We start from the raw sequence: 12659 nt of genomic DNA, 5'->3' as shown, positions 1-12659 counted from the left end.
AAGGGGGTTTGACTAAATACTTAAAGCAAATTTGTTAAAAGAAATGTGAAGTCCTCCTGTATGAATAAAATGTGGTCCTTGTGTAGTGGATGGCACCGGAGTGTTGACGTCATCTGTGTGTGGCCTGTGTTCTCCACCGCAGGAGCAGCCTAATCAAGTCAACTATGGAAATATTTGCACGGGATTGGAAGTTCTGGGTTTCTTGCTCACTGTCTTGCAGTCTCCAGCCATCCTCAGCAGCTTCAAACCTCTGCAGCGTGGGATCGCTGCGTGCATGACATGCGCGAACACCAAGGTTCTCCGAGCGGTCCATAGCCTTCTCTCCCGCCTAATGAGCATTTTCCCAACAGAGCCAAGTAGGTGACCTTTGCTCTGGTGCCTCAGTGGATGGGAGGGCACGGAGCTTGTCACTCGAGAGTGCTCCTCCTCCAGTTACTATAGTGAGCGTTTACTTCGGGCTTTCCGTCTTTCTTTGAAAAAAAATTTTTCTTGACCTAAGAACTTAACGGCGGCAGTCGTTGCATTATGTTTTTTTGTTTTGCTTTGGAAATGCTGTTACTCATCAGCCGAACGTGACTTTCCTTAGGCAGTAAAGGAAGTTGGGTTACAGTGTTTTGTCCAATGTCAAACGGTCGAGGTCAAACTTTGGCATACTGTGAGTGGATCTTGGGTGCACTCCGGGAAAGCTTGGGGGATAAAACGTTGTCCCTTAGCTCTGTAAAGTCGGAATCCTCTCAGAGATGAGCGCCACAAGTCCTGCAGTGTGAGAGAAGCGCCCATGCCAGTTGTCCCACATCCCAAGATAACTAAGGCTCCAGACCTAGTGTGAGGAAGGTCAATGTCCCGGTGCCCCGATGGGCCTGAGAACCTAAACCGTAGGGCCCAGGTTCTCGCTTCTGTTTCAGGCACTTCCAGTGTGGCCTCCAAGTACGAAGAGCTGGAGTGCCTCTATGCGGCCGTCGGAAAGGTAATCTATGAAGGACTCACCAACTATGAGAAGGCCACCAATGCGAATCCCTCCCAGCTTTTCGGTGAGTTTGGGTCCGATTTAGATTTTCTGTAGCAGTGGTTCCTTTTGGCGTTGGTCTCTGTGCTCTCTGGACGAGCTTTCCTTCTCGGAAAGGGTCAGGATGTCAGCTGGAGCTTTGAGCTGACATGCGCTGAGGGTGTCTTGTGTGGCCTGGTACACGTGAGGCCCCAGTCCCCTGTGGTCTTTGAGGGAAACGGCCTCCACCCAACCAATGTCTGTGTTCCCTCGGTTCCTCCCGCCCCAGCCTCAGGTGCAGGCAGGATTGGGCTGTGGGGGAGCTGCCCCGTGTGGTGCGGGTCCTGCTGCCCCGGCTTCACGTCACACACGGAGCCGCTGCTAAAGCAGTGTGCACAGATGTGTAATTGCTGCCTTTCACGATACGGTCACCCGTGTTGAAGCCACTCCCAAGACGAGAACTAGTCCCTGTCTACGTGGTGAGGCTCTGGCTGCCCCAGGTGAGACAAGAGTTGGTTTTTCAGGTAATCGGGGCAGCCGGACGACTTGGGCCTCCAGATACTCAGAAGTCAAATGCGTAGCTACTTTACTCTGCTTTTTGTGAAAGTCACAGACTTAGGGTTAGCAGTTTAAAAATGCTTTTTTAACTTAGTCATTGCATGAAATTTTGAAAATACAAAAGAAGGAAAACTAAAACTCTCTTTGCTTAGTAAATATTCACTATTAACGTCTTGATGTGTGTCTTTTTTTCTGTGTACTTGTATGTAAACACATAGGTAGCTTTTATCATGCACACACTTGCATCTGAATCTGCAAACTGAATACGTTACATCTGAATGAGTTTCTTGCTCTCCAGACCCTTGCTACTTGCTATCTGAAATTTGGGAACCAGATAAATTTATCTAAAATTGTATCCCTTAGTATTCAAGCTTGCCAGCTCTATTCTGGAACCGGGTGGATCTAGATGGTTGAGGAATCCTTCTGTGACTTTTGTTCAGGCGGGTCATGTAGATCCTGCTTTGCAGCCTGGCTTCCAGAGTTTGAATGTCTTCTTAATTCTTTGGAGGACTCTGAAGAGCTGACCACCGTTGGCCCTGCCTCCCTCCTTTGTGGGGGTGACAGCAGGCCGGGGGCAGCACTGGGGCTAGTGCCTGGAGTCTTGTCACACCAGTCTCCCTGCCCTAGACCCAGGGCTCAGTTACTGACTCCTCATCACCAAGCGTCACCTGTCTCCTGAGACTCAGCCTTTTCACAAAGCAAGCCTAAAATTGTCCAAATCTGTGATGGTTGCACCCATCAATGGCAAATGAATACCCTTATACTGGTCTATAATGGGAACCGTGAATACAAATTTAAAATTTCATGTGTAGGTCAGGGTCAGGATGTTCCTAAAAAATGTCAGGAAAGATTACGTTTTTTGCACATACTCAGTGTTCATGCTCTGATGTTAGTTTTGTTGACTTTTACTGGATTTTTACTGATCTTACTCAGTTTTTCAGAATGGGGTACAAATTGAATCCTAAAATATTTATCATGTCCAAATAGTCTAGATTTGTTTTTAAGGATTTTCTTTTTTTTCTTGCTCTACTTTCTTTTTTTTTTTTTTTCAATTTTTTTTTAATGTCAATTTTTTTTATTTTTGAGAGTGCGAGAATGCAAGCAGTGGAGGGGCAGAGAAGGAGGGAGACATAGGATCTGAAGCAGGCTCCAGGCTCTGAGCTGTCAGCACAGAGCCCAACGCCGGGCTCAAACTCACAAACCGCAAGATCATGACCTGAGCCGAAGTCAGATGATTAACCCGGGGGTGCCACCCAGGCACCCCTCTTTTTTTTTTTTTGCCCAAACTTGTCATGGGACAATAAATGTCACTTAGGGTGGTTTGCTATAACAAGGATAAAATCCAGAACTGAAGGTACGAACGTTGTATCTACCAAAGCATAAAAATCGGCTCCCGTGCTTGGTGTGGATCGTGAATTCAGAACTGGGAGTGAAAATGCGGTGCTCCAGAGTGTAGTGTGTGTGGACAAAAGCTTCTAATGTTGACACTTGGGGTTTATCCATACTTGGTCAGAAACAACACATTTTTATTCGGTACACTTTAAAATGTTTTAAATAGCCCATTTTTGTTGATTACTGAGTTTTAAAAAAACTTTTCTTAAAACCGAACACACCGATTTCTACCTCTTAGGGACCCTTATGATCCTCAAGTCCGCCTGCAGCAACAACCCGAGCTACATCGACCGGCTCATCTCGGTCTTCATGCGCTCCCTGCAGAAGATGGTCCGAGAGCACCTGAACCCCCAGGCAGCGTCGGGCAGCACAGAAGCTACCTCAGGTGACAACCAGGGCCCCCACGTTTTTTTCTCAGACTTCATGGAACACCAGAAGGGTGCTGCTGTGTGATTGAATTCTGAAACCAACGTGAATTCCTGTTTTTTTGGTGCAGTCCGCTCTCCGTTTGCTTTCAAAAAAGATGTTGTGAGCATTTCATATAAAACCAAAGTGAGACTCGTTTTTAAAATGAATTACATTCCAGGGGCACAGGGTGGCTCAGTCGGTTAAGCCTCTGACTTTGGCTCAGGTCATGATCTCACAGTCTGTGAGTTCGAGCCCCGCGTTGGGCTCTGTGCTGATGGCTCAGAGCCTGGAGCCTGCTTCAGATTCTGTGTCTCCCTCTTTCTCTCTGCCCCTCCCCTGCTCGTGTGCTCGCTCGCTCTCTCAAAAATAAACATTAAATTTTTTTTTTCATGAATTACATCCCAAATTTGTGAATGTAGGGATGAAATTTTTAAGCGGGCTGGATGTTTATGTGGGGCATTCACTGCTAAGTGAGAGCTATCCAGTGGTTTTGCCGTAAAACCAAATGCATAATCAGAGCTTTATGCCTTATGAAAAATGAAGTTGCAGGTTCTGGGCCCGAGTAGTGGGCCCCAGGATCCTGAGGGATAAAGTTGTTGGTTGCAGGGGCGGGGCCACGTGTGCCCAGAGTTGGCACCACTGCTAGAGGCCCATCGGAGCAGAAGTGCTGTGAACGTGGCTTGAGGACTGCCTGTGTCTGGGTGTCCGGCACTGGTCCATCCGCTCCATCGTCCCCTTGCCCGTACGGAGGCGCTTATGAGGCCCCTCTTGCAGGAGAGTATGTGGGGGGCAGGGTGGGACAGAATCTGACGTGCCACATCATGCATCATGTGGATTGTTGGGGTGCTCCCCTTTTCTCTGCACAAGCAGGAACAGGAGAGCTGGTGATGCTGAGTCTGGAGCTGGTGAAAACGCGCCTGGCCGTCATGAGCATGGAGATGAGGAAGAACTTCATTCAGGCCATCCTGACCTCCCTCATTGAAAAGTCGCCGGATGCCAAAATCCTCCGGGCTGTAGTGAAAATCGTGGAAGAGTGGGTGAAAAACAATTCCCCGATGGCAGCCAGTCAGGTGAGCAGCGAGAGGGCTGTGCTCGGGTCAGGCACCTGCTGCTGTGCAGGCAGAAGTCCAAGCATGGCCTGCTCAGCTCTTCTCCTCACGCTTCTCCGGCAGAACGCTTTTTCCCATGTTGGCATTCGCAGGATTTTTTCTTAAGATGGATTTCTCTCATGGCACTTAACAGATTTTAAATAGATGCTCAAGGTGACCGGTCACTCTTTTTAATGTGTATTTGTATTAAGATGTTAAATGAATCTTATTTCTTAGTCTTTGTGGTGCTAAAGGTAAGCATCCAAAAAATTAATGATACGGGACTGTTACTGAATTTAGTAAGGTGATTGCAAACTTCTGATTTGTTTGATAATTTAGTTACTTTCTCTCCAAAGTGAGCTGCAGCCCCTAGGAAAATCAGATTGGCAGCTGTCTTGATTTTAAGGATTTGCAGACAGCCAGAGGCGGGCTCTTTCCATTTAGAAATGAACTTGTCTTACTTTACTTGACAAAATTTTAAGAGCTTAAAAAATAAAGCAGATGGCTGAAATGCTTTTGAATTTATCTTTTCTCAAATAGACGTAATTGACCTTTTCTTTTAAAAAAAACCCAATTCATACAGACACCTACACTCCGGGAGAAGTCCATTTTGCTTGTGAAAATGATGGCCTACATAGAAAAGCGCTTTCCGGAAGACCTTGAATTAAATGCCCAGTTTTTAGACCTCGTTAACTATGTCTACAGGTAATGACAGCGGTTAACCAAACATTGCGCGTATGTGTCTACAGTATGTTCTTTAATTAACCTACGTAACGTTGAATCTCTTCACAATAGTTAAATTTTAAACATACCTACACTTAATCCCAGAACATATTTTTGTGCCATTAACGCACCTTTTGCTCAAATGCTGCGTCAGCCTATGGTAATTTATGATCCACTCTCGGCTTTCGTAGCGGCATTTAGGAGCGTTCTCGCCCGCTTGTTTTCTGCCTGTTGGCTTCCGGCTTGCAGAGTCCCCCTCTGGTGTAGCTCTTCCACCCCGTGTTCCTCTTTCCATTTCAGGGATGAGACGCTGTCTGGCAGTGAGCTGACTGCGAAACTCGAGCCAGCCTTCCTCTCCGGGCTGCGTTGCGCCCAGCCCCTCATCAGGGCAAAGTTTTTCGAGGTTTTTGACAACTCTATGAAACGTCGGGTATACGAGCGCCTGCTTTACGTTACCTGTTCCCAGAATTGGGAAGCCATGGGGAACCACTTCTGGATTAAGCAGTGCATTGAGGTAGGACGGGCTCAGCTCGCCGTCCCTGGCAGGGCACTGAAGCAGGAGGCATCAACATTGTCTGAGATGAATTAGAAACCTCCACCATAAACTGCTGTCCTCTCTTCCAGGAAGAAAAAAAAGACTTTTAAAGCTTTGTTTTCAGCTCGAGGGTTTTTTTAGGGGTGGTTTTAAGCTCCTAGAAAATTGAATAGTGTTCTTTAGTGTGTAGCCAGAGGTTTGTTTTTCCTCAAGTGTGAAAATTGTAAATTCTGTCTATGCGCCCTTGAAGATTTTTTTTTTTTTAATTTTTTTTTTTCAACGTTTTTTATTTATTTTTGGGACAGAGAGAGAGACAGAGCATGAACGGGGGAGGGGCAGAGAGAGAGGGAGACACAGAATCGGAAACAGGCTCCAGGCTCTGAGCCATCAGCCCAGAGCCTGACGCGGGGCTCGAACTCATGGACCGCGAGATCGTGACCTGGCTGATGTCGGACGCCTAACCGACTGCGCCACCCAGGCGCCCCAACGCCCTTGAAGATTTAACGTACTGTGTCACGTCTCATCATTCTTAGAGCAGGAAGGTAGAGCAGCCAGGCCAGACCAGCCTGACAAAGCCACAGACTTTGATCCCCTAGTGTGAGGGGCCAGCATGCCAGTGACAGAGGCCTGTGTGAAATGGTCAGACCGATTCAGTGGATGGTCAGATGCTTCTAACAGGATTGTGGGGAGAGTTCTGTTTTCTTGTTTCTTGTTCATATCCGCTGCCTTTCATCGGCTTAGTTATCTGCTTACTACACCAGGCAGCTTAGTTTCCCGTCGGTTATCGATGCTATGCAGATAATTCTAGTCTGCTTGTTTACAAGTGAAGCTAGAAGGTTACCAAATTACTTTGCCTAATGAGATAGAAGATTGTGGAATCCTCTTTAGGGGCACAAGCTAGGGATCTGCTGTTCCTTGCCTCGTTTGTCCTGTGCATCTGGTCCGTCGCCAGGGGTTACCAGTTCAGGGCCACCTGCTTCTCACCCTTTTTTCTTCTGCCCTCTTGGGGCCACCATCATTGCTCACTACCCTAGTTTTGTTATTGTTGCAAAATTGTCCTTAATAATGCCGATTGTGTGTGTCACTCCTTGCCTTTATACTTGGCACAAAATCCAGCCTCCAGGACACGTCTTTCCAGCCCCCATGTGACCAGACCCTTTCCTCTCTCCAGCCCGATACTGACCTCCCTGTCTCCCTCCTCCCTCGGTGGTCTCCAGCCCTACTGGCCTTTTGTGTTCTCAGACATGCCACATTCTTAACACCTAAGCTAAAAGGGGCACCCTTTTGTTCTGTTGGTCTCCCTGTTTCTTGGCTCTGTTCTTACAGTGAGTATGTATCTTTTTTGGTTTGGTTTTGGGTTATTGGTTGTTGTCGTTGTTTTCTGTTTCTGTTCGTTATTATGTGTCTATTTACGTGTTGATGTTGGGCTTGTCCTTCCCCATGACACTTCAGCTCCACCGGGGCGGGGGCAAGAGTGGCTTAGTTTGGGGGGCATCCAGGTCAAGAGGCAAAGGCCAGGTGGCAAAGCGTATTGGGATGTGGGGAATAGTCGTGGAAGTATTGGGTGTGGGTACGAGTGTTACGTCATGGATGAGCTCGTGAGCCATGCTGAGTACCTTGCACTGTCCCCTGGCGGCCATGGAAGCCACTGGGGGCCACAGGGAGAAGAGCACTGAGTCAGCTGTGTGTGAGGAGACGATTTGGGAAGAGGAAGTCCATGAGTTAGGAACTTAGTCTGGGCAGGAGTTGATAGCAGGAGGAAGCCCATCTGGTAGGGGAGAAAGATATGAATTTCTGCTTAGACACCGAGTCAGAGGTGCCGAGTGAGGGGTGTCTGGAGGAAAAGTTCAGACCCTCTGTCTGACTGAGCTGGGGAGAAGCAGAGCTGTGGGCTCACGAGTCAACACCCTATGTGTGCCAGTCGTGAGAACTAGGTGTCAACCATGGGTCCCTGCACCCCAAATGCCAGGCTAATGTTCTAGGTTTGTCTTCTTTTCATAAATCCTTTTCAGCTGCTTCTGGCGGTGTGTGAGAAGAGCACTCCCATCGGTACCAGCTGCCAAGGAGCCATGCTCCCGTCCATCACCAATGTCATCAACCTGGCCGACAGCCACGACCGAGCGGCCTTCGCCATGGTCACACATGTCAAGCAGGAGCCTCGGGAGCGAGAGAACAGCGAGTCCAAAGAGGAAGTAATGCTCCAGATTGTGTGGTCCCTTCCTTTTCACAGCAGAATTCCCATTTCTGTGGACAAATTTGATATCAGCCTTAGATTTTGGGGGGGTTGGGAGGGCAAGAGCAATGCATTAAAACCTGTCTCTACCTGAAAGTGCTGGATGTGGTACCTCTGTTCAGTTAGATGTTTCTTTTTTTTTATTATCGAGGTGTAACTGACATACAACATTATGTTAGTTTCAAGTGTCCGATGTAACGATCCAATATTTGTATATATTACTAAATGATCACCAGGATACCTCTAGTTAACATGTGTCACCACGCAGTTACCAGATTTTTTTTCTAATGAGAGCTTGTAACATTTTCTCTCCTGGAAACTTCCAGATATGCAATACAGTAGCATTACCCATAGTCACCATGCTATACATTGATTGCATCCCCATGACTGACTTATAACTGGAAGTTTATACCTTTTGGCCCCCCCTTGGCCCATTTTGCCCTCTCCTAATCCTGCTGCCTCTGGCAAGCACCAGTCTGTTCTCCGTAAGTTGTAAGTTTTTTTTTTTTTTTTTTTTTGTAAGATTCCACATATAAGTGAGAACATAGGGTTTTTGTCATTGTCTGACTTCTTTCACTTAGCAGAATGCCTTCAAGATCCATCCATGTTGTTGCAAATGGCAAGATTTCTTTCCTTTTTATGGCTGAATAATACTCCATTGTACTTAACACACACCACATCTTTATCCATTCATCTGTTGATAGACACTTAGGTTAAATTGATAAGCATCTCGTACTGCCATTTAATTTTGAGATAGATCACTTTATTGTGAGCTAGTCTTGCTTAGTACAGGTTATTCTACTGTTCGGTGATTTTTCTCTCCCAAGTGAGAAGAAGCCATGTTGTGTTAACAGCACTACCCTAGGGAGGGATGCCTCCCAGGGCTCCAGCAGGTTCTACCAGCAGCCTGCTGTGAACCTCCCAAGTCTCCACCTCGTCCTGGTGGGGGCAGCCCTGGAGCCCAGAACTGGCTAGCAAGGCCGAGGTCTTTGTCCCGATGGCCCTCAGTGCTCCATGAGGAGTAGCCACCACTACTCCAGGCATAGACCTTTAAACTTGGGTCTCCTTTAGGTTGTTTGCTCTTGGAAGCTCAGTCTTTCCCCGGAGTGCTGGGTTTTAGAAGCAGCCACCCAGGATTGCAAAAGGAGGCACCCTTTTTGCTCTGAAAGGGTAGTCTGATGCCACTCCTGTATGTGGGATATCTACTCATTCTATTATCAAATAAGAATTTAAAATCTCCTTCTGTTGCTGAACACTAGATGATCTAGTGATACGATCTTCCTGTTACTCTCCTGTATGAAGTAAATTGCCAACTTGGAAGTCATTGTTGTGCTTTTTCAGGGGCACATACCAAATGGTTGATAACTCAGAGGCTTGCTTGATGATTGAATTTTGGCTGTGACTTCTCAGAGGCTTCAGACAGAAAGAAGGGTTTACTCCTTTTTGGGAATGAGTCCTATAAAACATTGTGCCAACAGGTTCTGTGCAGTGACCCTGACCATATTCTTAATCTGAATGAGCGAGGCAGCTATACTGCATTTTGAGGAATGATAGGCTGTAATTCCTTATCATTGTTATTTTTACTGTTTAGAACTTGCACTTTTTCATTTTGCTTTCCACAATCCAAATAGAAGAGCAAAACAGTGATCTTTCCATAGTGTCATTTAGAGAAAAGTCTGATCTAGTCCATCTGCTTTGTTTATTTTAGAGCTCAAAGGATTTACATAGTTTTAAAATTCTGGGAAACTGCCTAGAATTTTACTTGCCAAAACTGTAACAAGGAGTTTGCAAGAGCTGTTTACTGGGTTTTCTCTAACTGTCTGACTTTTTGTTTTTGCCTGTTTGTGTTCTGTTTCACAGGACGTGGAGATTGACATAGAGCTGGCCCCAGGAGACCAGACCAGCACGCCCAAAACCAAAGAGCTTTCTGAAAAGGACATCGGGAACCAACTGCACATGTTAACCAACAGACACGACAAATTCCTTGACACTCTCCGGGAGGTGAAGGTCTGTGTGGCTTCCGAGGGACGGTGGTGGTCTTCTCCCCTGAATATTTTGAATCCTAGAGCAGGATTACCCCACGGCAGTGTGAAGTTTTCTTCTACAAATTAGACGTATTTTCTCACTTTTCTCAGTTGACGCTATCGTAATTCTGTGAGATCAAAGTGGATATTCTGTGTAAAGATTTGAGGAAGGAATTAGAGTATCTTGTGGGAGAAAATAATTTTCCCACTGCTGTCCCTTGAAAGAAAGGATGAAATTGTTTACTAAAAATATAAGATGAGACACTGCTGAATTATTTTTCAAAGGCAATAAAAAGAAAATGAGAATAGGTTAACATGGTAAATGAAGTTCACTTTGTAGGGAGAGGTCCTCCAGACGCACCTTTTGTTTTGTTTTTTGTTTTCTGGGTTTTTTTGAGAGAAAGCACAAGTTGGGGAGATGCAGAGAGACAGGGAGAGAAAGAATCCCAAGCAGGCTCTGGGTCAGCACAGAACCCTACGTGGGGTTCCATCGATCTCATGACCTGAGCCGAAATTAAGACTCGGACCCTCAACCGACTGAGCCACCCAGGCGCCCCCAAATGCATCTGTTTTGGGATATAGCCAGCTAGAAGCTTTTTGACTTCCTCAGACTCTTAGGTTAATTATAGAAGTGATGATTTTTAGTTAAAGACTACAAGAATTGGTTAAGGCCAATACACCAAGTTGTTTTTGAAGAGTGTTACAAAGAACCAGCGATGATTCTGTTCAAATCAAGACCTAGGTGAAAAAAGCTAGAAACAAACTACTTGTCACAGATAATTTGTACATTTAAAATTCTCTGGTAACCCATTCTGTATTTTTGTGCGTTAAATCAAACTTTAATTTGCATCTGAGTGATCATTGTGTTTATGTGTGGATAAACATAACACTTCATCTTCCTGTGCACAGAACGGAAGCAGAGCATTCTTACATGTAGATGACACACTTTTGTTCACAACTGAAGACTTAATAGGCCCCTGTCCCTCCTGTCACTTCTGCTGGAAAGAAGGGTGGTGGGTCAGTGCCCCCAAACCCAAAGGCCTTTCTTGGCTGACAGTCGCCATGATAAGTCACCATGTAGATACTGACTCATTGGTTGCTTTGGCATAAGTTTAATGATCGGCTCATTGTGAAAGATCAGAGTACATTTTAGCAGTTCGTGTAACTGAATGAAACAGACAAGAGTACCAGCCCCGTGGGGCTCCTGTTCTACTGGGGGAAATAATAAACAGAGGTAAAATCGGTGTGGCTGTGTGGGCTGGTGAGTGCTGTGGAGAACAGTGAAAGCCACCAGGAGGCTTCAGAAGTCGGAGTGGCGTTCATGTTATTTTATCACGTGTTTATCGAAGTTACTTTTCATATTTCTGTTTTTTGTAGAGCAAGGTGGGGTTATAAGTCACTGCATTTATAAGTCTATTTGACCTTGACATTTTCCTTCCCGAGGCCCCTCCACCCGTGAAGTGGTCAGGGGCCAGTCGGTGCCTCCAGACAGTTTGTTTCTAAGTCCAGAGGGACTAGGAGGCACGTGAATGGGTCGGGTCCTTCATGGAACCAGGCGCTCCTGCCCTCTTTGCTGCCCTGGGCGTCTTGTCCCAGAATTGGCCGTCTTCCTCCCTGTGAGAAACGTGTTGACGCCAATGTCCCCTCCTGTCCTCCTTGGCGTTGGCAGAGCCACCACAGCCTCTCCGTGACAGTGTGTGAATGAGTACAGGCCGGGGACCTGCGGAATCCCCGACTCACGGCTCGAGATGAGCAGCAGGTGTGTGAACACGTGTGGCCCTTCAGCGCTCCGGTCTCTGCTAGATTGACTTGGAGGCAGGAGGCCCCCGAGGCCGGGGAGGAGGGGGCAGCCACCGAGGTCCTCCGTGGTCGTTTCATCTCCGTCTGCCTCACGGGGCAGCCCGAGTACCAAACCGGAGCATTCTTCACTTATTAAATGTTTTCACCCATGTTCCTTGAAATGTTCGTAGCTTTGCTTTCTGCATTTTTAGTAGATGTGGACATGAGGGTGATTTCTGATCTTCCTCGGTTTGCTGTTGGAGAAAGGAGAGCCTGGTCATGATGCATGTGTCCCTGAAGCCCTGTCTCTGTGGGGAGGTGTGCCCCATGGGCCCAGTGGGCTTCCAGCAGGCTTGAAACCTGCCTGTTTGTAGGAAATATCGGCAGCCGATTCAGACTTTAAAAACCAGCAAAGCTGTGGACAAAGTCAGAGGCATCTGTGGATTTGATTCACCATCCGGGCTTTTAGTTCCTGACCCTGGCTCTTTCCATCTCGCCGGCCGTCAGCTGCAGACACTCTGGATCTTCAGTTCTTGATCTGTTCTGCAGAATTGTACTCTTTGGCCAAGAACTTCCCTTCTATGCATGTGTTCCTCCTCTTTTCCTCTTTCATGTTTCCAGCTTTGATGGAGTCCCTGTGCCTCTTGTTTACACATCTGTGTCAGCATTGCGTTTATACTTCTTGGACGTGGTGGAACCATGTTAGAAAATGCCCTTAAAAGTTAGAAAATGCCCTAAAAGTCAAAAAATGTAGAGGCGCCTGGGTGGCTCAGTCAGTTAAGCATTTGCCTTCCACTCAGGTCATGATCTCATGGTTCATGAGTTTGAGCCCCTATATCAAGCTGTCTGTCAGTTCAGAGCCTAGAGCCTGCTTTGGATCCTGTCTCCTTGTCTCTGCTTCTCCCCCCACGTGTGCACGCTCACTCTCTCAATA

The 12659-nt window shown here is 46.8% G+C and overlaps 1 protein-coding gene across 10 annotated transcripts in view; it reads left to right on the top strand.

The window, feature by feature from the left end:
- The window catches only part of LOC115503858 (transformation/transcription domain associated protein), a 112577-nt gene that overhangs the window by 65830 nt on the left and 34088 nt on the right, over positions 1-12659 (top strand). For 6 of the 10 annotated variants that reach the window (XM_030300349.1, XM_030300348.1, XM_030300345.1 and 3 more), the window contains 8 exons: positions 143-356; positions 906-1031; positions 3174-3320; positions 4211-4413; positions 5015-5136; positions 5455-5668; positions 7702-7881; positions 9783-9929. In XM_030300349.1, coding sequence (XP_030156209.1) covers positions 143-356; positions 906-1031; positions 3174-3320; positions 4211-4413; positions 5015-5136; positions 5455-5668; positions 7702-7881; positions 9783-9929 — 1353 coding nt within the window. The remainder of the gene's footprint in view (positions 1-142; positions 357-905; positions 1032-3173; positions 3321-4210; positions 4414-5014; positions 5137-5454; positions 5669-7701; positions 7882-9782; positions 9930-12659) is intronic. The other 4 variants (XM_030300350.1, XM_032591659.1, XM_030300347.1 and 1 more) reach the window with 1 other exon arrangement.

Source organism: Lynx canadensis, chromosome E3 (assembly GCF_007474595.2).
Source record: "Lynx canadensis isolate LIC74 chromosome E3, mLynCan4.pri.v2, whole genome shotgun sequence".
Classification (NCBI taxonomy): Eukaryota; Metazoa; Chordata; class Mammalia; order Carnivora; family Felidae; genus Lynx; species Lynx canadensis.
This window is presented reverse-complemented; position numbering and strand designations above follow the sequence as displayed.